Source organism: Nilaparvata lugens, chromosome 7 (genome assembly GCF_014356525.2).
Source record: "Nilaparvata lugens isolate BPH chromosome 7, ASM1435652v1, whole genome shotgun sequence".
Classification (NCBI taxonomy): domain Eukaryota; kingdom Metazoa; phylum Arthropoda; class Insecta; order Hemiptera; family Delphacidae; genus Nilaparvata; species Nilaparvata lugens.
The window spans coordinates 49,615,537-49,641,551 of NC_052510.1; the positions used below are offsets into that span (position 1 = coordinate 49,615,537).

The 26,015-nt window shown below is 35.5% G+C and overlaps 1 protein-coding gene across 1 annotated transcript in view; it reads left to right on the top strand.

Annotated features, from left to right (window-relative positions):
- LOC111054175 (lysine-specific histone demethylase 1A) overlaps positions 1 to 26,015 on the top strand; it is a gene marked incomplete at its 5' end in the record, with an annotated part of 92,813 nt that overhangs the window by 54,302 nt on the left and 12,496 nt on the right. Inside the window, 3 exons of the mRNA XM_039433021.1 lie at positions 16,469 to 16,621; positions 20,758 to 20,997; positions 21,874 to 22,034. Coding sequence (XP_039288955.1) covers positions 16,469 to 16,621; positions 20,758 to 20,997; positions 21,874 to 22,034 — 554 coding nt within the window. The remainder of the gene's footprint in view (positions 1 to 16,468; positions 16,622 to 20,757; positions 20,998 to 21,873; positions 22,035 to 26,015) is intronic.

The window sequence follows — 26,015 nt, forward strand, 5'->3', positions numbered from 1 at the left end:
GAAGCATTTATTTTTTTTGTGTAGTTGAGAAGTTGATATTGTGGTAATTATTTATATTGAATGAAAAAGACTAAGAAATTGCAAAAATTAAGGAGAATGTCAAGTTTCTGTATGTTGATAACAAAGGCAGATCTTTGAATATTCTAGAGGCTTTAGAAATAACAAGAGTAATAAAAGAAAATTCTCAGTATAGTTTGAATAAACGGATTCATTTCAACCAATACAACACTTCGAATTTAGTTTTATCATAAAATTGTAAGCATACATTAGTCAATAGTTTTTCCATTTACATATTTGATTTATTATCTTTCACACCTGTTTTCTTGGTTCTTATTTTGTACTGAAAGAAAATTTTGTTATCATGGCGATTCTGTTGCTCCATTTTGTCACACCGTTGTGTGGGAGGAGACTGTCCAGCTGGGCCAATGGCAGGCGTTCTGTACAATGGTGTAATAACCGAAACCGGTCTTTCTAAGTATCAATAAATCTGTGGTTTTTGACAATTTCTTAGTCTTTTTCATTCAATTGAATTATTTTCCGCTCCCCATTCGATTTAATAGTATATAATCTATTCCTCTTCAAACTGAATACTTGCTTGTAAACTTGTATATAATATTAAAAATTATATATTGATATTCTATTTATATTCAAACAATATTGTATTTGCTTTTTGGGATGTATTTGATTGTTGTTTTTTTTTTTTTTAAAGAATATAATTATGAGTTGAGGATTGTGATCATGAAAAGTCTTTTTGTTTTGTAGTGTCTCCAGTAGGAGTGACAAAAAGTCTCATCCAACCCAGTACTATACCGAGAACTGAAAAAACCGTCACTAATTTCAGGGTACTGAATCCCTTTTCAATCTCCACTTCATTAGCAGCTCATTTTATTCCCTCTGGGAGCGAACTGTACACACATCGTAATTTCGCATCGTCTCGTGTGGAAGAAGCGGGCAGCCCGTTTTCATTCAGTTTCCCCTTCATCTGTGTGTTGGCTGCTTTTTGTGTTCACAGTGATGCATTCACGATAGACTCGATGAAGAAAGCCGTTCAATTAATGCGCGTTTTCTCCCATGTCTGCGCTCTTTCTTTTGTTTTCCGAATGCCAAACAAATAGTGGATGGCAGAAATTTATCGCCAGTTCTTACCATGCACAGCTTCTACGGCGGCTGAAATGTGTCGTCCTCAGAAATGACACAATCGCTCTATACTTGTGTAGGGTCAGCTAGCTCTATCTGTGTGACTCAGTTCATGACAAACTGCCCCCTGTTTTATTGTACGCTTCTTCTTTTTGCTCGGGCAAGCCAAAATGTGGCCACCACTTGTCCGACCCTCTGCTAATCCGATCTCTATTTTCTAGCTCAACCCGTCCGTCCGTTGTACTTAGTTTCGCTTTTCTTATTTCTTTCCGACTGCACAGAAAAGCCACGATAAAAGGATTCGAATGTCAGAATTTCTTACCCGGCTCTCGCAGTGTTCTCCTATCATACTGCAACAGAGAAGAAAGAGGATTAAATGTGTTTTATTTGAATACTTACCATTTTCACGTTTCAACTACCTCTTCATAGTGGTTCTGCATGGCTTATGAGATAGCTCTATTCTTTTTCCACGTCAAATGATTATTCAGTTCGTGATAAATGGAAACTTGAAATTTAATTATTTTCATTTCGGGTAGAGTTTGGAGTCGTCATTCTATCATGATTTCTCTTTTGTAACCTGCTGGAATGAAAAAAAAACTCTTGTCATTTTTCGTAGAACAGCCAATATTATAATAGGTTCATATAATTTCTAAGTTCGTTCAATCATAGCCCAAAAAAGGAAAAATATCATGTTTTTCTTGAGTGGATAACAGTAAATATAAAACTCAATATTGACTAATAAACTTATTGACAATGAGGTCTATCGAATATAGCTTCCATTCCTGCCTGATTCTCTGGTTAAACACATACTTCCCTGTAACTTCTTATTTCTCATACATTTGGTTATTATAATTCTTTACTGTATCACACTAGTTGTCAAGTATGATAGTTGTTGTTATATCAATAATGATCTGCGATGAAACAATAACGGCGAGACCATATTAGGCGGTTCTTCGATCGTTTTTCCAGGCTCCAACCCAATCAGCTTGAGAGCTTCGATTCTGAAAACGCCTGAAGAAACGCTCAATAGCTCAATATGGTCTCGACTCAATACTGTACCAATACTGTTCAAAAACTTTCTCATAGCAATGATCTGCGACAAAAATTAATAGATGAAGTCAGAGCAAAGATCAAGGTTCATCATCTCTACCTATAAGGCTAGCTTCACACGCATTCGGTTTCATTCGGTTCGGTTCGTTTTCGGTTCGGTTCGGTTCGTTATCGAAAACGAATGAGGCTTTTATACATGTCAGGTTTCAATTCGTACGGTTCTAATAAATGAGGTATTTTCTTCTCAAACACAGCATGTTTGGATTTTCACAGTTCATGCTGGTATATTTAAATATAACAGCTGGTGTTAGATTGTAAGATGTTGTTTCTTGAACAACAAAATTTTAAATTTAATTAAAAATTGTGAATTATATGAATAGTTTCTATTTGATTATGTTAATTTTGGATGTTCAGAGAGATTATTTTTTTAAATTAAAATTTGATCCTTGTTTTGACACATGTTATGTAAACTTCATCTCTCCTCTCCATCGATGAAATCATGTAATATTCGTGGAAAAATAAAAATTCTCCCTGAGTTTTGATTTATATCTTTCATATTTTTTTAGAAAACTATTCATTGAGAAAAAAATTTTCCTGTGAACTAACAGAAATGAATTGACCATATATGATTTTGACTTGGAAAATTTTGAAACAGATAATCACGATATCAGGTTAAAATAAAAACAAAAAAGGCAAGCGTGTATGAAAGACTTTGTTTCTTCCTGTTTCCCTAGCAACGAATTCGAATATGATGAAACCTATTCGTGTCGAGGGGGCGTTCGGTGCTATGCGACTGCTATTCGGTACCGAATCATCGTTTCACACTTATCGGAATTTGCCGAAAACTAAACGAACCGAACCGAACCGAAAGTGTGTGAAAGTAGCCGCTCGCTAGCAACGAATTGGAATCTGATGAAATTTATTAGAGTCAAATGGGCGTTCGGTTCTATGCGGTTTCTATTCGGTACCGAACTCAAACCGAATTACCGTTTCACACTTATCGGAATTTGCCGAAAACAAACCGAAAACGAAACGAACCGAATGAGTGTGAAACTAGCCTTATACAACCCAGAGAGCATCTCTCGCTTATGAAGGTGACAATTTGCATTTTTCATCTCCTCCAAAATAATATTTTGGATTCGTGTAAAATAAGAGTTTGAAATACGCTGGATACGTGAGGTCACAAGGCTTCTTGCTGCCTAAGTTGTAATGCAGATTGGGTTGGGTGAAGGTTCAGGGTGGGGGTGATGAAGTTGATGGGTGGGGGTGAAGGGCCGAATGGTGATTGCGGTAGGTATACAAGGGCAGCAGTTGAGGCCCTTTGCGGTACTATTTATCGGGATGGCATGCACTGTAACCCGCTCACGTCTTGGTTTGCTGCCTCTTTAGGGTCACAGTCGCGAAATAGTCGAAAGTCGCCTCAAAATGAGCATCTCAATTCATTGCTTTTTCTCTTTCCCACTCTCGTTTCCCTGCACTTTCTCTCTCACTCCTTTTCCCATTCTCACATTTTGTGTTTCTTGTTCAGCATTTTCATTCCTATGTTCTCCACTTTCATTCTTATGTTCTTCACTTTCATTTTTAAGTTCTCCACTTCTACTTTGTTCCTTGCTCTTTTCTCAAATTGCACAGTTTTCTTTCTGGCAATCCCATCTCCTTATTCCTCCGCAATTCCTATTTCTTTGCAATCATTTGGTATTCTTACTCCGCCACTTAATTCTCTCCTTTGTATTGAATTGTATCGTATTCTTCTATTCTCTATTCTTGTACACTTTCTTGTATTTAATGTATCCTTTCTCAATCAGCACTGTTTTGTATCTTCCAATTCCTTTCAAGATCTCTACCTATTTCATGGTCTCCATCATCTATGTTTTGTTTTCTCACGTAAATTTTGTCTTTTTTTATCAACAAATCTTTCACACTTCTCCCTTTTCCTCAACTATTCTCTACATAGGCCATTAATATACGACGCCTATATCAACAAATCAACACAACTTTGAAATATTATAAATACTAATAATCAAATAGATATATATGATCGAAATCAGAATAGTAGTACTACTCATATATTTATTCTATATGATTGTCAAATACATGAATATTTCTTCCCAATCTACCTCCTTGGTCAGACCTGGAATTGATAATGGATTCAATTCAATTCATCAATCAATTTCTCAGTTCCAATTTTTATGTAGTATGTATAGGGTAGAAAAGATTATCATGTGTCTTCAAGGAGAATAACCACAAATATAATATATGTCAAATAACAATAATCAAATACATATATGATCGAAATCAGAATAGTAGTACTACTCATATATTTATCCTATATGGTTGTCAAATACATCTATATTTCTTCCCAATCTACCTCCTTGATCAGACCTAGAATTGATAATGGATAAATCAATTTCTCAGTTTCAATTTTTATGTAGTATGTATAGGGTAGAAAAAATTATCTTGTGTCTTTAGACTATAGATAGCTAAAGTATTGAACAGAAATTTTATTTAACGATCATCTCACTCCCTCACTTTATCTTTCCAAGACTAACTAACTAGCATTATTCTATAATATTATTATTATTCCTAACTGGTCACTACACCATATTTAAAGGTTGTTTGGATCATGTTTACTCTCCTAAATCCCCCTTTCTCATTTCCTCCTATACTTGAGGATATAGTTGAAAGCATACCAGGACGTTATAAAAATGTACTTCCTACAAACATCACTCTCCCATATTTGTTTTGAAAATCCCATGAAAACATGCTCCTCGTATCGACCTCAAGTATCCCTCCCGCACGTGACAGTGAATATAGAATGGGATTGACAAATGAGGCACACTCTAGTTTCAGCAGCACTCATTTTCAGCGAGCGATAACTTGCTTGCATAATTTGCTGAACTTGTAGGGGAGCTCTAAAGTGTTAGTGTAGAAAATTATGCACTGAATTATAGTATGATACTCAAGATTTACCTGGGAATGCTTTGTTGGAAATCAAGTGCATCTCTTGTCGTATCTTGGTAGAAGATGAAAAGGAGAGTAACCTCATTTGGCTACTTCGATCTATCATATCTTACCAATCCATCTATTTATTGCTGTTAAAACTTATAATACTCCAATCTATTATATCTCATCAATACATCTTATCAATCAACAAATCAACCATTATACAAAATTGTGGTTCCACAATGATCAGATCAAATACGGAATAGAAACTGGGTCTATCCCTGAACGTACTCGCACCAAAAAAGCTGTACTTAGATCATATTTCAATCTCTTAAAAATTGTTCTATTATTGGTCAAAGTCCTAATATTATTACTGTATAATAGTTATCTCTTAGTAAATAGAACTAAGTATTTCTGCTACTGCAATTATTGACTGAGGAACTCTAGTAGTTTGTTAAACTGCAATTTCTAATAGAAAATTATCCACTGAATTATAGTTTGATACATACGATTTGTCTGGGAATTGATCGTTGGAAGTCTGTATTCAACTCGTGTCGGCTGATGTTAGAAGATTTTGCTCGTGCTGTTGTTAGAAGATGACATGGAGAGTGATTCCATTCTGCTCCTACGATTTATCATATCTTATCAATCAGTCAATCAATCAATCTATTCATATATCGAAATTGAGAACCACTATTACAGGTATATTTTGGTTTCACAATGATCAGATCAAATACGGAATAGGAGCTGGGTCTATTGAACTTGAACGTACTCGCTCCAAAAAAACTGTATTTTGATCATATTACAATCTCTTTACTTAATATGTGTTATTATATGTGCAAGCCCCATAAATTCTTGCTTAAGAGCAATGTTATAATTCGGAAAAAGGGCTGAAACAGGCACTTCGTTCTAGCGTGTTTCGGACGCTATTTTCCAACCGATAATCATGAAAATGGTACCAAATTGTTCAGAAAGATTTGGACATCTGGCGCCGTACCGCCAAATTCCAATTTTCCAACTATAAAATGACTTTAAAATTCGATGAACTTGGAGAAAATTTGGCAAAGTTTGACGTTCAATAGGAAAAAATTGATAAGTGATATCAAAATTTGGCGGTACGGCGGCAGATGTCCAAATCTTTCTGAACAATTTGGTACCATTTTCATGATTATCGGTTGGAAAATAGCGTCCGAAACACGCTAGAACGAAGTACCTGCAAAGAACTCCCAATCGAGAAAGCTTCAATTCCCTACTAGCCTTTCGAAAAAGTGTAGTCGAACTCACTAACACAGTCCCAACTGCTATGATTGTGAGTACACACACTCACACCGGAAAACCGGAGAACTGGTTTTTGGTTGTCGAAACAATTGATTGTTATGTTCAATGAGATATTGCCCGTCTTCTTGTCTGCACTATTGTGTTTTATGTTATATACTTTATTCATATAATATGCTCTATTATTCTATATGCTTATACAGTAGTTTGACATCCATATTATTATTTATTCCCATTTCATTTCAATATCACATGAAATCTGTACTATATTCTATTTGTACAGCTATTTTGGAGAAATGGTTCATTCTTCTCTCATCGAATTTTTTATTATCCATGTTGGGTCATGCATGGAAATTCAAATTCAACCCAAGAACTTTACATGATACTACCCGGGAAAAATTTAGTTTTGGAGAGATCAAGTTTTACATGTTTTTTTCTTATACTGTAATTAGAAAACAACCAATCATTTCTAAATTCTCGAGAAAAAGTAAGTTATTGGATAATATGAATGAATAATAGTTCATGCTTCAACGAAAATTTCTGCAATAAAAAAATACTTTTAGTATACTGCAAGATTTCCAAGATAAGCCAATTCTCTGTTCACTTTTTTTCATTTACATTTACTTTCTTTGAAGTGGTAATAGGGTACAAGTATTCAATTGGAAGAAAGGTGAAATGCAATAACTAATGTACAGTATGACACTGTACATTGTCATTGTCCAGGAGTTCTATCTCTCAATTTTATCTGAATTATATTATTTGAATCCAGCTTCCTCAGCAAAATATGGATAACATAATTATAGTTACAGCTGTGATAAGCTCTGGATCTAGATAGTGTGTTTGTCTTTTCGGTCTCAAAATTCTATAGTTTTTTTAAAGTTTGGACTTTTCTAATCAATTGTGATTGATTCAATTCAATTTAGAAGTATTTTTTTAAATTTAAAAATGATTTTTGTGTGTTTTCAATTGTAAATTGAGTGGGTAATTGTATAATGTTAAGTTACACATATCCTAGCTACATTTGGACTGTTGTATAAATTAGAATTGGAACCGTTTTGGGCTTATAAGCCTGTGGTACTTTTCTATAAGTTGTGTAATTCTGATGATTGAATAAAATAGATTAATAAATTTGTCACAGTTGTCCAAAAATCATTCTCATTTGAAAGAGATAATCATTAATTACATTAATAATGATGTTCATCTGTCAAGACGTAAAGAATATGAATAAAAATAATAATACTCACAATATTGGGATATATCCCCTGAACTTTATTCTTCATTGTTACAAATATCACTCATTATCAATGTTAATAATTATCATTAATGATAATAATTATAAAGGTTAACCTCATTTCTTCTGTATAAATCGTCTCGATAATTATTATCGAAACGATTGATACAGAAGAATGAGGTTAGACTAACCTTTATCTGATCAATATAGATCATATTGATTTAACGAAGCTTCCACTAAATTTTTCTTCATTCTATCTTCTATAGTCGAGGGTGTTGTAATTTGTGAAGGTGATATGGAGACTAAAGTAGAAGCTCAAGTGCAAAAAATCACTGCCTTCAAGTTGGTACTTGAAGGCTCCAGTATCTTTGCACACTCGATTTAATCCCATGTTGAAGCATTCTCACCGATACTAGCAACCTTTTATCGCCCTCTTGATCCTTCAAAGTGATTATCTCATTTTCCACCCAAACTCATTAAATTCTGTCTGAACTCCTTGTTGGCAGGGTAGTTTAACACCATAGTCGTCAGGTTCGCTTTGATATCTGAAGACACGATCTTCTGATTTTTTCTTGAACACTCTCCATAGAACAAGAGAGAAGTTTAGGGAGAGAGTAAAAGAGAGAGAGTGAGGGAGTGTGTGGAAGAGAGTTAGAAAGGATGAAAGGGAGTGAGTGAGAGTTTGTGGAAGAGGGAGAGAATGTGAAAGTGAGAGATAGTGATAGAGGGCGAAAGAGGGTGGGAAAGTGTGTGTGAGAGGGATAGAATGACTGAGTTTGTTGGATTACTGGAGGTGAGAAGAAGGCAAGTAATAATGTGAGAGTGTGAGAGAGTAAGGATGAGAGAACGCAGGAACTCTCGTCACCCAAGAAGTACACAACCCTTTGAAGTTTGATGCGTAGGCTCACTACAGCCAGTCACCCATCCCTTTCTTCAACAACCTTTGCAATTTGAAGGGCGTGTGATCTCAAAAACATCTCATTTTACATGTAATTTCAAGCCCTCTCACTAATTCCTCCTTTCTCGCTCACACTTTTTCCTTGGCAAGTTTCGAGAGTTAATTATCTTCCCCAGGTAGCCAGTCTGGCAGCTTGAAAGAGACATATTTATTAATACTGCCAGAGTTGTCAATTTTTCATTAGGATTTTTTCCGCTGGAATATACACCTTAAGAATTTTCTTAGCTGCAACCTTAATAAGAAGTTGAAAGAAATTCTATCTTGTTTCCTTATAAAGTTGCACGAGCTTAATGAAGACATGATCTAAAAAATTCATCAACATCGAATTTTTTCTTCTTGAAAATTCTTATAAAATGTTTGCAGGATCTTGTGTCCGATTTTGTATTGTATCCCCTTGCTAGGTATTCGCATTTGAAACAACAGATCATTGGAGAATAACATCGTGTTTGTTCTCTTGAATCGAATTTTCACATTTGAAGTCAAGAACATTCACATTTAACAATACACAAATCAAATAAATTATTAGAAAAGGACCAACAGGCCTATTCCAAAACTGTTCCCTTCCCGAATTTTGATAGTAGTAAGCCAAAGTCCAAAAGGTAGGTTTACTTTAAATCTTGAATCTTTGAATCTAGTAGGCTTTACTTTGAATCAAATTCTGAGTCCAGAATACGATTAAAAAAGTACTTTGTAGATGCTGAAATCAATGTAGGCTAACTACTGTGGATATCATTCTTTTCAAAGGATAATCTGTGAACCCTTCCTGTTCTACTATAGTTGATTCATTCAAAAAATATTGAGTAGCCCTAGAAGATACCAAACCCAACTAGTTCTAAATATGAGTGAATTCGTATGAAATGGGAGTGAGAACGCGAATTTATTATTGCCTATATGACCCTAAGATACCAGGAGTGCCTAACCCCTCCTTAAGTACAGGACGTACCCCCTTAATTTGGAAAAAAATAGCTCGTAAGGAACCCCCCCCACCAATGCAAAAATTCCGTAAGTAGTCATTATCGAACTTTCCAGTTCAAATGGTGGCCTATATTGATCCAGGGCTGCACTAAATCGCAGACTGCTGCACTGGTTTATAGCAATGGGCCGGAAATTGAAAGCAGTAGCATACTTGAACATTTAGCGCAAACATTTTAAGCCTAGGCTGAGCGTCTTCGAAACGACCGGAAGTTGGCATTTGCAAGAAAGCGGCAAAAAGTCGCCTGTCGCGCCATCTTTCTTTGGCGGGCTTTTCAAAACGCTAAACGCGCATTCAGTTCGTCTGGCAGTTAATCGTACATAATGGCGTATTGCTGTTAGCGCAGCAAAAGAGCGTCATCCGATTTTATGTATCAATTTGAAACTTGATATTGAAAAGATGTCGACCATTTTGAAATGTATCCTTTGCTCTGAATAGGGCTGGTCCAACACTTGGACCCTAGCCAGCCATTTGATTCCATTATGTTATGGTAACATTTCGACTCCACTACTATAGAGGCCTCTGAAAGCCTTCCCTCAATACCTTCTATTTGGTATCTACACTGCGGATCTCGGAATGTCATTCGATATCGTCTCGATATAAGTCCCTTCTACACTCTTCCCTTTCTCTTACATTCACTCCCTGACTCACTCTCTCTTTATCACCCTCAGCTATCTCTCACACTTCCTCTCTTGTACCTTCAGCTATCTCTCACCCTTTCCCTCAGTTATCTCCGACATTTTCTCTCTCTCATACCCTCAGATATCTCCCACTATTTCCCTCTCTTACCCTCAGCTATCTCTCACAGTTATTGTTCTCTGGCAACTGCAGACTGTTCTGTTCAATTAGTATGCAAAATCGATTGTAACCGAAGAACCATTTGGTAGTACGATTGCAACGGGTCGTTTTATTCTGTCACCAGGCTTTCTCTCGATTATCCAAGTGGCCAATTCTCCTTATCTCTGCCTATTCATTTGCATTTTGTGTGAATGTGGATTGTAAGTGGAGATTCCTAACATAATCCACCCTCAGAACATTCCGAGTGTCAATAAATGATGTTATCTTGTGTTAATATTGATGAAATGTTAATTGTGATTATTGAATTCAATTCAATTCGTTTATCTCCATTTGGCATACAATACATATGTACATAATTATATTTGATATTTAACAAAATAAGAATTTCATTTTTACAAAAACAGTACAAAGAACATATTGATTTTTATCTAAGTTGGAAAACAGTTTTCACATTATTTCCTCATTCTGCAGAATCAAAATTTCAGGCGGTTTAAATTGTTCTGATATGAAATTTGTTTAAATTTAAATAATAGTACCCATGTCAGTGAGTCATTTCTTCTCTTGTCTCAATCATAGAAAAGGGAGGAATTTCCAATTTCTTGGGAAAAAAGATGATACAATGTAGTATCAGTGTGGATGCGACAGGCACACTGCCCAAAACGCACTCACACCCTTTTATTCCCTTTCATTCTCCTCTCTCTTTCCCTTCTCTTTCGAGGGTTAAGTGTAAGAGAGGGCCGGCTGCGCCCTAACTTTGCCCTCCCAGGTTCTTTAATAAAGGCAGCTAATCAATCAATCAATCAATCCCTTCTCTGTAACTTAATTAAGATAAATAGGCTAAAGATAGTGCGTAAGCTTAATCTGTTGACACACCATTTCCAGTATATGATGAATATTATAACAACCTGTTGTTAGATAGAATAATGAGGGAACTGAGAGTTATTAAAGAGTTCGTGGCTCCATTAAAAATATTTCGCTCACAATATTTCTGCACAGCACATCATTTCTGGAGTTTATTCCTGGTGGTTTATTTTTGGCCGTGGGCGTAAAGTAAGCTTGATTTTTATCCTTGCTACGTGTTCGAGTCGAATCGTGGAAACAGCCTCTATGATATGACCTGCCCTATATATATGGATGTATATAATACGGTATATAATGGTTTATCTTGTTCAGTGTGCGGCCAATAAGGTGTGTAGTGAAACAAAAACATAGGATAAGCCTTTAGCTCCCGTGCACAATCAGAAGCGAAAAAGCGGGATTCGGCCGGCAAAATATTTGAGGTATAACTGTCTTGTCCCGGAACCTAAACTTACGATATCGCGCTGTAGGCTCTCTTCAGCCCACCTTTCCTGTCCTTTTCTTTCATTCGTATTCTCTATCTCGGTCAATATCAGCTGTATGAGGTTTCAGCTGTTGTTGGAATGTTCTACCATTTTGAAATCGACAATTCACAAGCCACAACAAATAAACCCTGGTTTCCTCATTCATACTGTTCTTTTTATTGTTCCAATTCTCTCTTTCCTTCTCTATTCCTTCACTTCCTCCACAATCTTCAGCTTCCTTGTTTCCAATACTCCTCCACACTCTGATTTTGTAGAAGATGGTCTACTCTTAGGAAGAATCAAAATAGCCTTGGGCGTCAATGATGAAAGAACACAGTTTACATTCTGTTGCATCATATTTTAGCTCTTATACTCTAGCTCTTATATTGAGCTAATTACATTTTTCCCTGTTTAGTATAATCTTTTTTTCGTGAATGGTGAAGATGTGGAAGTGGATAATTCAATAATAGAGAAAGATTCAGATAACTAGTATCTAATTCACCTTATCACAAGAGATAATAATACTGAATTCAATGTGAGTATTATTTGAAAAGCTTCATAGCCTAACCAAGTCATGCTATTCTATCATGAACGGTAGCTCCACAGTATTAGAAACAAAAACAGGAGAGATATGATATTTCATGAAGAAAAAGACAGGCAAATTGTCAAACAAATGGGAAGAATATTGTATTCAATCGATAATCTTTCAAAATAAACTTGTTGATATTTAATAAATTTGTGATACTCATTTCAAACCACACATTTGTCGAGTTCACAACCTTTTCGATTTCACACTCCTATCGACCCCAATTCTCTATCAAAGAATAATATAAGTAATTAGAATCAAACCATTCAATGTCACCTTCAACACAATGCGAAGTTCTTAGCGTCTCGTTTCATGAGAGCAACGCCCCTGGAATTTGGTACTGAGTGTCCTCGACTCTGAATGTTTTTTGGGAGTAGTGACGTCATCGCCTTCCTCTTTTGTATCTGCTACGACTGGCGAAGTTTATGTGCCATTCGAACCAAAATCGTAAACCTAGTTTACGAGCCAACAACGAGAGTTTGGGAAGGACATTCGGTTTTGACGAAATGACTTAAGGGTAAAGTACCAAGAAAATATCCTTGGTAAAAAGGTACACGACCTTGTGGATTGATGCTTCTATCAGTAGCTAGCTGCGGACTGGGAGCTGAGCTTTGATAGTTTGGTTGCAGCCAAGTTATTATTGACTCCCATATTCACAAAATATAGATTTCTTTTTTATGTATTAAAAAGTTCTTTTCACATTGGCATAATGTAAACCAACAACTTTATATTCTCATATTTAATTGAATGAGCGAAGCGAATTCTATGCTTCAAGTCAATCGGCGTTTGTCTGTTCGTTTGTTTGTACCGCAGTTACAGTCGCATTTATTTAGCAGATTTGGATAAAATTTGTTATACAAGTACTTTGAAACAAGGCGCAGAAACAAATATATTGATTTTTTCTCTATTCATACTCGTTTCAAGATGGCGGCCCTTTATTCGGAAATTCTACCGTAGAAATCAACTTTACTTTTCAATACTTTGTTTATCGAATCAGGTTCAAATTGGGCTCATTCTTCTCAGCGCTTGAAAGCGGTATTATTTCGTGTATCAACTGTTCTAAATTTTATACATTTCTGCCAATTCGGATAAAAAACTGTTGACTTTCTAATGCTTGAGGCCCATGTGTATGTATGTTTGCCATGGGAGTACTAGTACACGTCAGTAAATTTGGTGGGTGTATGAGGAGGGTGGTTTGCGTATATATTGAAGTCACAGTACTCCCCCTAACATAAACAATGGCAGGAGGTATAGATATAAGACATACTTATGAGATGTGGGAGGCTTTTGTACATGCTTGCAGTCTTGATCGGTTTGTATGTGTGTTAGAGTGAGAGGAAACGGGTGAGAGAGACTGTATTTGAGAGAGAGGCGCCGCAATGCAGCTCCAAGGTTCGCTTTGCCATCTTGGGTGTAGAGTAATGTAAACAGGGGTGGTCGTCCGAATAAACCCACAAACAGAAAGCTTGGCCGGTGGTTGGGTTTGTCTGCCTGTCTTGAAACAGAAGCTCTTTGAACGAACGATTATTTGGCAACCTTTGAAGGATGTACTTGAAAACATTGCGGGTTTAACTTGGTGTCGATTTTGATTTAACCTAATCATTGCCTGTGAGATCACCTCCAAATTTTATAACCTCAGTTGCTACAGAATTGGAAGAGATCAAGTTGGAACGGAGATAATCTGTTGATGATTCGTTGAGAAGAAACGTGGAGACACCGTGTGTCGGACAAGGTCCGTGTGTAAACACATTGAGTTCTAAAGCAGGCTGAGCTTCACACGTTTTTGGTCTTGACAAACAAACAGACCAAGTTCAGTCTGAGCTCTGAAAGCTTTCCTCTCACGTTGTTCTTGCAGCACGGGCATTCGTCATTGGATAGTGGGTAGAATCAATGAACTTTGACAACACATTTGATTGATTACACTAGCTGAGTTTCATGCTATGAAAAGTATCTAATAATTTACTGTTGAATCTCATTCACTGATCCGATTATGGGTGTTTTCAAACAAAAATGAGCTCATTAAATTTGATCTAACCTTATTCTGGGCTATTTAAATAATCTGAATTAAGGAAAGGAATAGTTCACAGTCTCTCTCCTTGTATCCTATAATTTAAGTGCTAATACAAACATGTATCATTCCAAATTAACCTTACCAAACGTTAATAAAGATTGAATATGAAGAAAAAGAGTTGTTCTTAGCTATTCCTTTCCTGATTTCAGAAATAACCTAGAGTAAGGATAGATCAAATTTTCACTTAATAAATAATTTCCTGTCCAAGAGTGAGTTAATGTATTTTTATAAAAATACCATCATCTAATTCGGTTGACCAATTTGTCCCCTTCTACCTCATGTTAACCACCAACATTTTTCTTTTATGATCCATACAAGTTGTGGGATAATCTTGAATCTCCATAGTCTTTGGACACTACGATAATGGTTCATTTCTGGTCCACAAGGTCTAATAGAAATAATTTATCCCCATTTTCTTTGGAATGAGACTAATATTGTGGAACTCTTGTTCTGTGATTCACCTTAACAAAACAATTAATTATCACAGTTGAATGAAATTGATGGACAATAATATTACATTGTTATTGAGCTCTGCTACCCTGTAGCTCCACAGCGGCCTGCATGTTAAAACACTAATTCCATCAAAACAGTGCAGTTAACCAAATACGAGTAATTCCAGTAATCAAAATTCGTAATTAAATCCATCTAATTTTTAGAGTAAACATAGATTGATGTCAAGCAAATATGAACACAATTGGGATTCAACGCAACAGGGGAAGCTCATTTAATTAATTCAGCCTCGCTACTTTATTGTTTTGTAATTCATCTGAGATTTCACATTCAACAAACCATTTTCATCAGTTTAGTTGATTTTCATTCTTGCCAAATCAATATTCCTGTATTAACTCTTGATTTGTTTCAGATGAAAAGTGTAATTTAAGTTTCAGACGTTTTCTCAGTTACAGATAGAATAGAATAGATAGAATAGTTATTAATGTTTATATTTCAATATAAATTTAAATTTAAATAAATATGATTTGATTTGATATTTTAATCTAATTACATAAGTAAATGGTTACTTCTTAAGCTGAGTTTCCACCAAAGTTATTAACAAAATGTTTATTTTTCGGTCCTCATAGATTCTATTAGATTGAACGGAACTAGACAAACACATATGTTCATCATGTGTATGATAAGTTATGCTCAATCTGATAGAATCTATTTGGACGGAGAAATAATCATTTTGTCAATTACGTTGGTGAAAACGCAGCTTATTAATCTTCTTGTTCTCAAGACGACTTGATATTATCAAAACCACTCATTTATAACAATTTGAAATACTATCACTACAGTTTGAAATTCGATTGTTACACCATCATCAATCTCAAGTAAACTGAGAGCTTGAATGTTGAGCAGCAAAATACTGTATATTAAAGTGTGGATGAAGCTCCACGAATCACCTTCAGTTATTGACGTCTCGGCCAATCGAGGTCGACAGGTTGAGCTCTGTCATTGGTCGAAACAAGGCACGCCTACAAACAGGTATCCAGATATGGGCATGAAGTCTTTGAACGACAAATAACGAAATACCAAAAGTATTCTACCTTTCTTCTTATATTTTCTATTTGGTTTTGATACTTTATAGTATTTTGTTATTGATTTGTTGTTCAAAAGACAATATGAGATAAGTGATTTCTCTATAATTTGCATGTACTCGTATATAGTGAGTATGAAGCTGCACGATTGGCCGTTAGTTATTGACGTTTCGACCAATCAAGGTAGAGCAGGTTGAGTTCTGTCATTGGTCGAAACAAGGCACACCTAAAGAAATCCAAGTATGGGCATTAGAACTGTTGAACAGCATTTATAACGAAATAAAGAACCAAGTATTCTTCCTTCACATCATCTTTTCTATTTGTTTTTGATAATTTCTGGTAATTTGTTGTTCAAAAGACAATATGAAGCTAGTGATTGCGCTTTAATTTCCATAAGATCAACCTTGAACAACTTATCCTCAAATGTTTCAATGTTTTTATTTGTGATATAGTTTTGATCTTTTTTTATCACTTCATAGTTAACTCATTATCATCACCTTCACCTCAAGCATTAGATTTTTTCAAATAACCTGTTTCTATCTAAGTTTAGTGAATCTTACAATTTTTATCAATTTGTTGTTTGTTTCAGTGCGCAATGGATATTCGTGCGTGCCAGTTGCGTTGTCCGAAGGACTGGACATCAAACTGAACCAGGCAGTCCGTCAAATCAGATACCATTCGAAAGGGGTTGAAGTTCTAGTGTCCAGTGCTCGCAACTTTCACAACCCCAAGACTTTTAAGGGTGAGTAGAACAAATCATATAATTTTTTTAATTTATCATTTGATCAGAATAATGTTTGAATATCTTCCATGATGTGAGTGATTTGGATCATGTTCGTCCCTCGGTAAAAAATAGAGTTGATCTATTACAATGAATATTAGTTTGAATACAGAGTTGGTATATTGATATCGGGGTCCGAGCTTCGCTCTGGAGTACAAAAGCATAAAAAATTCATTACGAAAGAAGAAATTATAATATCATTCATACAGTAATGTTCTATCTAATAACAGTAAATTGAGATTAACTCTCAGAGGAATGCAAAAATTTCCCTTTTTTGCAACCGGCACTAAGTACCTGATTGAATGATTACAAAAGTTCAACAGCTGAGTCATAATTTTGACACAGTCCCACACACATGAACTCACTCACTCACTTCCATCACCAACAGACGACGAAATAATTATTATCAGCTGTTTTTCCAAGGATGTATAATAATATTCCTTTCAATGGCCAGCGAGTTTTTCCAGGGATAAGACCTAGTGCAATCGAATCTTTATTATTATAAACCTACTATGTTCTGAATTTCGTGAGAATCGTTAGAGCCGTTTTCAAGATCCGGTGGAATACAAACATATTATAAACATCCAAACATATAAACAGAAGTTGCTCGTTTAATAGTATAGGATTGATAATTATAATTTTTTTCATGGGAAGTCGATAGCAATTCTTTTTACTTTCCTTGCCCCATTACCATAGGTAAGGAAAGTATTGCTTTCCGAAAAAAAATTTAGGTACCCCAATTTCTAAATATGTGCGTCTGTGTGTGTATGAGTGTATGTGCGTCTGTGTACACGATATCTCATCTCCCAATTAACGGAATGACTTGAAATTTGGAACTTAAGGTCCTTAGAATATAAGGATCCGACACGAACAATTTCAATCAAATGCAATTCAAGATGGCGGCTGAAAGTTTTTCGCGATTTTCATGAAAACGGCTCCAACGATTTTGATCAAATTCATACCTAGAATAGTCATTTATATGCTCTATCAACTGCCACAAGTCTCATATCTGAAAAAATTCCAGGAGCTCTGCCCCATCTATGCAAAGTTCGATTCTAGGTTTCCAATTATCAGGCTTCAAATACAAATATTTAAACCAAAAAAAAATAAATAAAATAAGTGGAAAAGATTGAGCATGAGAATCTCTACAATTAATGTTCAGTAACATTTTCACCTAGAATTGAAAATAAGCTTAAAATTCCAGAAAATGTTATTATTTCAATTGCAAACTTGGCAACTGTTGATTCTATCGAATTCACTATGAAGAGATAGCAGACTTCGTGTGTCTTCTGCGTTATTGTCCTGTCACCAGCTGGCGTATTTCTTTGAATAATAGTAGACTGTGATGCGCGTGAACACTAGCGTCAGGTGATCAATTTTCATAACGGCAAGGAAAGTTCTGTGAGTGTGCCTCACCAGATTTTTTCAAATTGACCAGATCGTGGTGGGCTGACTATGTCAATGTAGAAAACTTGTAGTAATTGGTAAAAATAGTATGGGTTTGCCTTATTACACTTTGTAATACCGTAGAAGAAAGATAGCTTATGCTATCTCTCCTCTAAGTTTATACATTATTCGAAATGAACCAACTGATTTGATTTAGAAGGAGGGTATAATAGTAGTTTCATGTACCACTTTGCACTCTATTTATTTCATCTCGAGTAACTCAAGATCCTTTTAGTATCTACAAAGATTTCGAAAACTTTTCAGAAGCTAGCCGTCATTGCAATCTCTCTCTGAAAACATTGAAGCAGAAATTGAATGAAAATCAATGGCATTTCCAATCAAGTGAATGCTTCTAATTGATATTTTAGAAGTTGAGAAATATTTCCAACATCATCTCATTGGCCGTGTTTTTCTTGAAGCGAGTCTCATTCTTTTGTGTTGCAAACTTGAAATTCAGAAAGTTTAGAAATTTTTCACCCGTTTTGAAAGTTTTTCTCGTATATTCCATGAACTTTGCACTTCATCTTGCTGAGTGCTTGTTGGAGCGAGAAAATAAGTTGAGTGGGAGTTTTCATTATTTGACATGGAATGACGATCATCCATTATTTCATCCATTTTCTAGGGCAATAGTGAGAAGAATATGACCTTTACTCTTCAGTGAGGGTATAAATCATAATTACGATGAAGAAGCTCATTTTTCCGTCTGGTTCAAGCCATTTACTACAAACATTGTTGTTGAAATAGGAACATTGTTGATTAGGAACATTATTGAACTAGGAACATTTTAGTTATACAGTCAAAAGTATACGATTATGCTCAATAATGAACGCAACAGAAAAGCTGACGATTCCAATAGATTTCCTATAGCATTTATATTCATGGTTAGCAGTCATTGTTGAAATATGGACAAGTGATCCAAAAAACAGGAAAATGAGAGTTAAATCTATTTTTGCTCCATCCATTCTAAATACTAAAACTACTTCTATAGTTATTATAGGTCAACATGAATAATTAGTCTGATAATACATATTATATAATTTTCATCATGGGAGATAAATTCATGTTTTATAATTAATTCATGGTCGACCTCTATCCTTTTGATGCATTCCCACATATCAGTATCAGTTCGGTATAGAGAATATATATATATATATATATATATATATATATATATATATATTATTAAATATATATTATTCCCATTAGTACTTATGGGACTATGCCCACCCACCAGGCCGAGCTAGTATGTTCGGCCGGCCATTAGAAATTAGTCCCAGAGAATTCAATAGAATAATATACACCGTGCAAGACACGTAGTCTGCTACTATATGGGAAACCAGCTTGATGGTTCAAAAATCAGAAAAATCAAAAACTAGGAATTATAGGAACATTATGTATTATACAGAGTTGGTGAGAATGATGTAGTCTTATATATCTTCTGTCGCTTCAACATTTTGATTCGCCATTTTGAATCCGACTTCATTTTTCTATGGTAAGGTTGTCATATGATACATGATTGCGATGTAAAAGTTTAAGAGAAAAGGAATGGAGAAATCAATTTCATTCAAATTATAGATTATACATCGATATCTCAAACCGTTTCAAAGTTACAATTAAAAATAGTAATAAACAATGAAAACTTAGTACCTACATGAAAAATCTAAAAGATCAAACTTTCCTTTTTAACGTGATAAATATATGTGAGTGGATGTTACTATAAGTGTCTACTAACACTCAAAAAAGTGAAATTCGATAGTTTAGATTTTCTAAACTTTGGTTTTAGTAAACACTTATGGTAACATGTATTGTATATTTAACAAGTTACACAGAATATTTTGATCTGTCAGATTCCAGCGCACGTTGTGCAGAGAAGTTTGATGTCAGATTTTAATATACGCTAACTTCGACTTAATTTTTCAGAAACGTGTCAAGTATTTTCGTTTAATCTAGCAGGCGCTGACTTTGAGAGAACTGAATTCATGAAGACTAATTTTGAGAAATGTATTTTGTTGTTATTGTTGAATCCAGCAGAAACTAACTTTGAAAGGACTGAATTCATGAATACTAATTTTGAGAAATGTATTTTGTTGTTATTGTTGAATCCAGCAGAAACTAACTCTGAAAGGACTGAATTCATGAAGACTAATTTTGAGAAATGTATTTTGTTGTTATTGTTGAATCCAGCAGAAACTAACTTTGAAAGGACTAAATTCATGAAGCCTGCTCAAGAGAAATTAATCGTGTATTTTGTTGTTGATTGTTGAATCCAGAAGACACTAGCTCTAAAGGAACCTAACTCATGAAGCCTGTTCTTGAGGAATGTGCTTTGTTGTTGATTTCAGCTGATACTGGCATTGAGAGCACTAAATTCATGAACCACATTTTTGAGAAATGAATTGTGTATTTTGTTGTTAATAGTTGAATCCAGCAGACGCTGATATTGAAAGGACTAAATTCATGAAGTCTATTCTTGAAAAATGTATTCTATTGTTGATTGTTGAATCTAGCTGACACTGAGTCTGTAGGAACTAAATTTCTGACGCCTTTATTGAGAAATTTATTCTGTATATCTTTATCGGTTTCAGCTGATACTGACTTTAAAGGGACTAATTTATAATTCCGAGGTGAATGTGTTTTGTTATTGATTGCAGCTGACGTAGTGCTGTGCACTCTGCCGCTGGGCGTGCTGAAGCAGTCAGTGGGAGCAGCGGCGGTTCAGCAGCTGCCGAGCTCGGTGCAGTTTGTGCCGGCCCTGCCTGAGTGGAAGGCATCGGCCATCAACCGACTGGGCTTCGGAAACCTCAACAAGGTCGTGCTCTGCTTCGAGCGCATCTTCTGGGATCCCAATGCAAACCTGTTTGGCCATGTTGGCAGTACCACTGCTAGTCGAGGTGAGTTATCATTGCATTGATTCATTGGAAATCGTTGAGGAGAAATTCAAAAATTCAAATAATAAGAAAGTCCATATTTGATCCATCCATCTCTCTTCATCATCTGTCTCATCAGCCATGCATGAGCCTAGAGCTCATGAGTGCATCATCCTCAGAAAAAACTATCAATCTTGAACCTAAGCTATTGAAACTTTACTTTAGTTTATTTTTATTCCATCCAACTTTATTCTGGCTTAATTTCTCATTTTTCACCTGATTAGAGTACAAAAACTCAGAATAATCCTGATTTTATCTATAATAATTATGTGCACCTCCGTTTTTCCAGATAATTTGAATTCCTTCCAGGGTTATAGCTCAGTTATTGGGTTACTATACATAGATAATTATTTTTTTTCCTCCTCAAATTATACATGGCATATAATCAGAAATTAAATAGTATTTTGGAAATTTCACCGATCACGTTTCCAGTAGTGTGATCAGATAGACGAGAAAATTAACAAGGAAAAAACAATATGGAATATAATAAATAATAGAAAGAAAAAACTAGTATAAAGTAAGATATAATGTATAAAATGACTGGACTGAATTTTAAAAATGGTACGTTTTAAGGCCCACGCCACATGAAGCGTTTTTTCAGGAGTTTTCAGACGAGTCGGTAGGTTTGGAAGCTCTCCGACTGCAGATTGGGTAGGCGTTCGAAAATCAGCTGATAACCATTCAATCGAAGAGCTTCTTGCCCTGCCGACTAGTCTGAAACACTTGAAAAATTGCTTTGTATTGACAATAAATTATTATTGAATTTATCGTAGTTGTCATCAAATTGATTAATTCAATTTTTTTAAATTAATTCATTTATTTTTTGATTGGTTTTGTTAGGTGAACTGTTCCTGTTCTGGAACCTGTACCGCGCTCCAGTTTTGTTGGCCCTGGTGGCTGGAGAGGCGGCCGCCATCATGGAAAATGTCAGCGATGACGTCATAGTGGGAAGATGCATTGCCGTCCTCAAGGGCATTTTCGGAAACTCGGCTGTTCCTCAGGTAATTATTCTCCTCGCATTACTCTTTTTCAATCTGAAAAAAAGGTATTTACCAAATAAGCTGAAAAAACAGACAATCATTATTAAACGAAATTCCAATTAAATGCTGTAAATCCCCCCGAAGACTTCTGCTGCTGCAAATATTGGCAACAGGGTAAACAGCTATTTATGTGTAGTAGCGCTCATCGAATTTCCATCTAGCTGTTAACCCTGTTATTAATATTTGCAGCAGCAGAAGTCTTCGGGATGATTTACAGCATTTAATTGAAATTTCGTTTAATAATAATTATTCATTAATTAGCATTTGAACAAATGCCACTCCCAATTCATTTTCATCTGTAAACAGACGATTTTCCTCTGAAGATAATAGTCAACTCATTTGCTCATAGGATAAATTTGTTGTTTATATCATTCGAAGATATACAGAATATACTCATTCGTATCTTATTACCCAACAATTGAAATGTGAGTAAAGTATAATGTATATATTCATTGTATGTGTTGAATAGTGGAAACATAATCATATTTTTGACTACAAATAATTCATCCAAATTCGGGAGTGCATTACTTTCGGAAATAACCACTGAATGAAACAATAAAGATTAAAATGTCAATTTTAGTATTTGCACTCAAACTGCACTCATTTGGATTCCCGTTCTTCAATTTATCCTCAATATTGAATGAAAAAACCAAGAAATTGTCAAAAACCACAGATTTATTGATACTTAGAAAGACCGGTTTCGGTTATTACACCATTGTCAATCTCTGATAAACTAAAACTAAATACAAGAGCAGCAGAATTTATACTAGTAGGCGAGTACTCCTCAATAGCTTATAGGTCTTGATTTGAATGATTACAAGTTCGTATTTTCTAGCTCCTATTGAATAAATACATTTCCTTGAAAAATAAGGGTGCTACTTCATAGAAACTGCCCTACCAAAAGCTCACTCTCAATTAAAAGTACGTTTAACAAAAGTTGAGTGACTTGATTTGGAATCACTACCATGGAATCAAATGGAAAATAGGTGATTCCTCGTCTATGAGGACAAATGAAAAATGAGGACATGACATCACTTAATTGCGGTTGAATTTAATGTACGTATATGCAACTAGACATATATCATATGATCGATTGGTATTCCAGTAGAACGAACAAGCACACGTTTGATGAAAATTTAAGCTATTCTCAATCCATAGCTATTCAGATTGTGATTCTCATCCATCACCCGAATTTTCGCAGCACACAGGAGCTAATACATGCCAATGATGATGAGGCACGAAATCTGCCATTGAAGTGTTGATAGAACGAGCATGCAGGAAACAGGATGACATGGCACACCTTTTTGGGGGTTGTTTGGGGGGGATGGAGCGACTAGCAGCCAATTATTCAATTATGTTTGAACGGTGCAAAGTATGCATGCAATAGCATGGCACACGAGCGTGTAAATAGGCAGCATCGATGAGGTGACAGCTATTTCAAATTCGCGACGACTATGACAACGTGAAAATGAGCCTTTTGTCAACACACACACACGCTTGCGCACGCGCGCGCTCTGCAAATTTCAAATTATGATTTTGCGTTGATGACGCTTCGACTACTGCGACTAGTGAGTGAAAAGCGCGCCCCAAATACGCGGAGTGCACCTAAAGAGCGGTTGCGGGAGTTTAGAGTGGAGTGGCGGTGGTAGTATGGTAAAGGATAGGAAGAAGCAAAGCATCGAACGATGAAAATCAACACATGATTAAACAAGAATGCTTATGTGCTGTGCAAACATCACAAGGCACAAAAGGTTCCCAGTGAACCAAGTGAAGCGGAAACCCTCGCTCATACACGCACACACATTAACTGGAAACATATTACTATGTACAAAGACTGCATGCATCTATATTGATTATAGTAAAATTGTTCAGCGATACGACGGAGATTCGGTAATGTAAGCTGCACAGAGAATGAGCCGCCTTTATCGAATCGGTGCACAGTCAAAAATCAAAGAGGAATTCGTGGTGGAGGGGGTAAAGGAGTAGGAGAAAGAGGTGAAGGATGATGAGGAGGATGAGGTGGTTGGTGGAGGGGGAGGAGGAGAAAGAGGTGTAGGAAAAGAGTAGGAGGAGGCGGAGGAGTAGGAGGAGAAGGAGGAGGAGGATGATGATGATGATAGTAGAAGGAGTATTCGGCAATATACAACGTGATTTTGGAGGTTTTTGGACAAAATAGAAGCTGTGTGAAGGATTAATAGCGGTTCAATGCGGTTTTATGTAGTTTAAAAAATCAAAAGCTAAAAACGAAATAGGATAAAAAATCCGGTATCTGAGAAAAGAATCATGCATGTGGAAATACTATCTGTGATGATTATTTTTACATGCAGTATATTTTTTGGTTGAGGAACAGTTCTCCTTGTATAAATTCAATTTTGGTTTCTGATGAAGAGTGTAGAGATGTGTTCCAATGTTATTCAAAGGTAATAATAAATTTTAGTGTGGTATTGTGGTATCTGGACTGTAGTTTGGAAAGTATGGTTGGGGTTTCCACCTTCAAACCCTTATGTAGAAAACAAAAATTATGAACGTACGTCATTTCAATGCTACGGTTTTTTATGTAGTGTTGAGTTTGAATTGCTCGAATGTATTCACTTTGGGTGAGTAGTGATTCACTGCCCATGCGATCAAATATTCTGGAAATTTCATTTAAATTCTCATTTTATTTTTTGAAAAAACCATGAAGATATTCAGTGAGTGGAATGTATTAGTCAATCCCAGGGTTCGATCTAGTCATTTATTATCATTTTGAATACATTATATGATTTATTATTTCACTTATCTCGTCTCCTATACGTCTTTTTCCACAGAGGAAAGATCCAAATCATCAAACTAATTGCATACTTTTAGGAATTTCTAGTCCATTTCTTGGTTTTAACTCTGTTAACTTCATTTTTATAAAAATTGACCTGTAGGTTATGTTTCTCATTGCACTTTGCTATCATACCAACTAGTCGACCAGCATATCACTTCCTATAGTGAGGTCAACATTATAATGGCTGTGTTTGATTATAAATGATATTGCTATCCTTTTCTGTCATCCAACAAAGCGTATAGCGCTATCTCTTTCTCGCTTTGCTCTGTTGCCAGATCGGCATTTAACAATGTAGAATTAATCATTAATAAACAAAATATTTCATCTTAATTATGATAATTCATTATTAGATTATTGGAAAATATAATTTCTTGCTTAATAAAATATAATTTATTATTTTAAACGAGGATTAACAGTTCATATCACATCAATAAACCTGTATCAGCTAACCTCTATAGAAGACATTGACAAGATAGATGATCGGCAACGGCAACGTTGTTCCCCTATCGTTCTCCACTGCCATTATAACGTGAACCTCACTATATGTAGTGAAACTCATTTGAAACCGTCAGCAATGGTTTTTGATGAGAGATGCTAAAAATGAATTTCACTTATTTTAAAAGGAATGTTAATGACAGTGTGCAGTGAATTTCAATTATTTTATAAGAAAGCCTGTCAATTTTGAAGTGAACTTCATGATATTTTAGCATGAGGTTGACCGTCCTCGTTGTCCCAAATATCCGCTTGTCGATTCCATATATGTAACAGTGTAAAATTACTGCCTTCAGTAGTATGCTGAAACCGTGTTAGGCCTATAAAAGCCATCCTTAAGCAGAGCAGTTACCCTGTTATTGTGATGTGCGTCATTAAAGAAGCTTATGACAACCCTTCGCCAACTAGACAGGATATCACTCTATTTGCATGGACCATCTTCAGTAATCTATCACATAGCAGTTTGCACACTACTTAGCCATGGCAAGTCACAATTTATAGGCCATCAAGTGTTGGGTTGAGTGAGGTATGGATTATTAGGGTAGTGGATGAGATGAAAAGCTAATCAGATAAAGTAATATATGAAGATCATCTTAGAAATACTGTGGAACTAATTCATATTGTGATGAGATCAACTG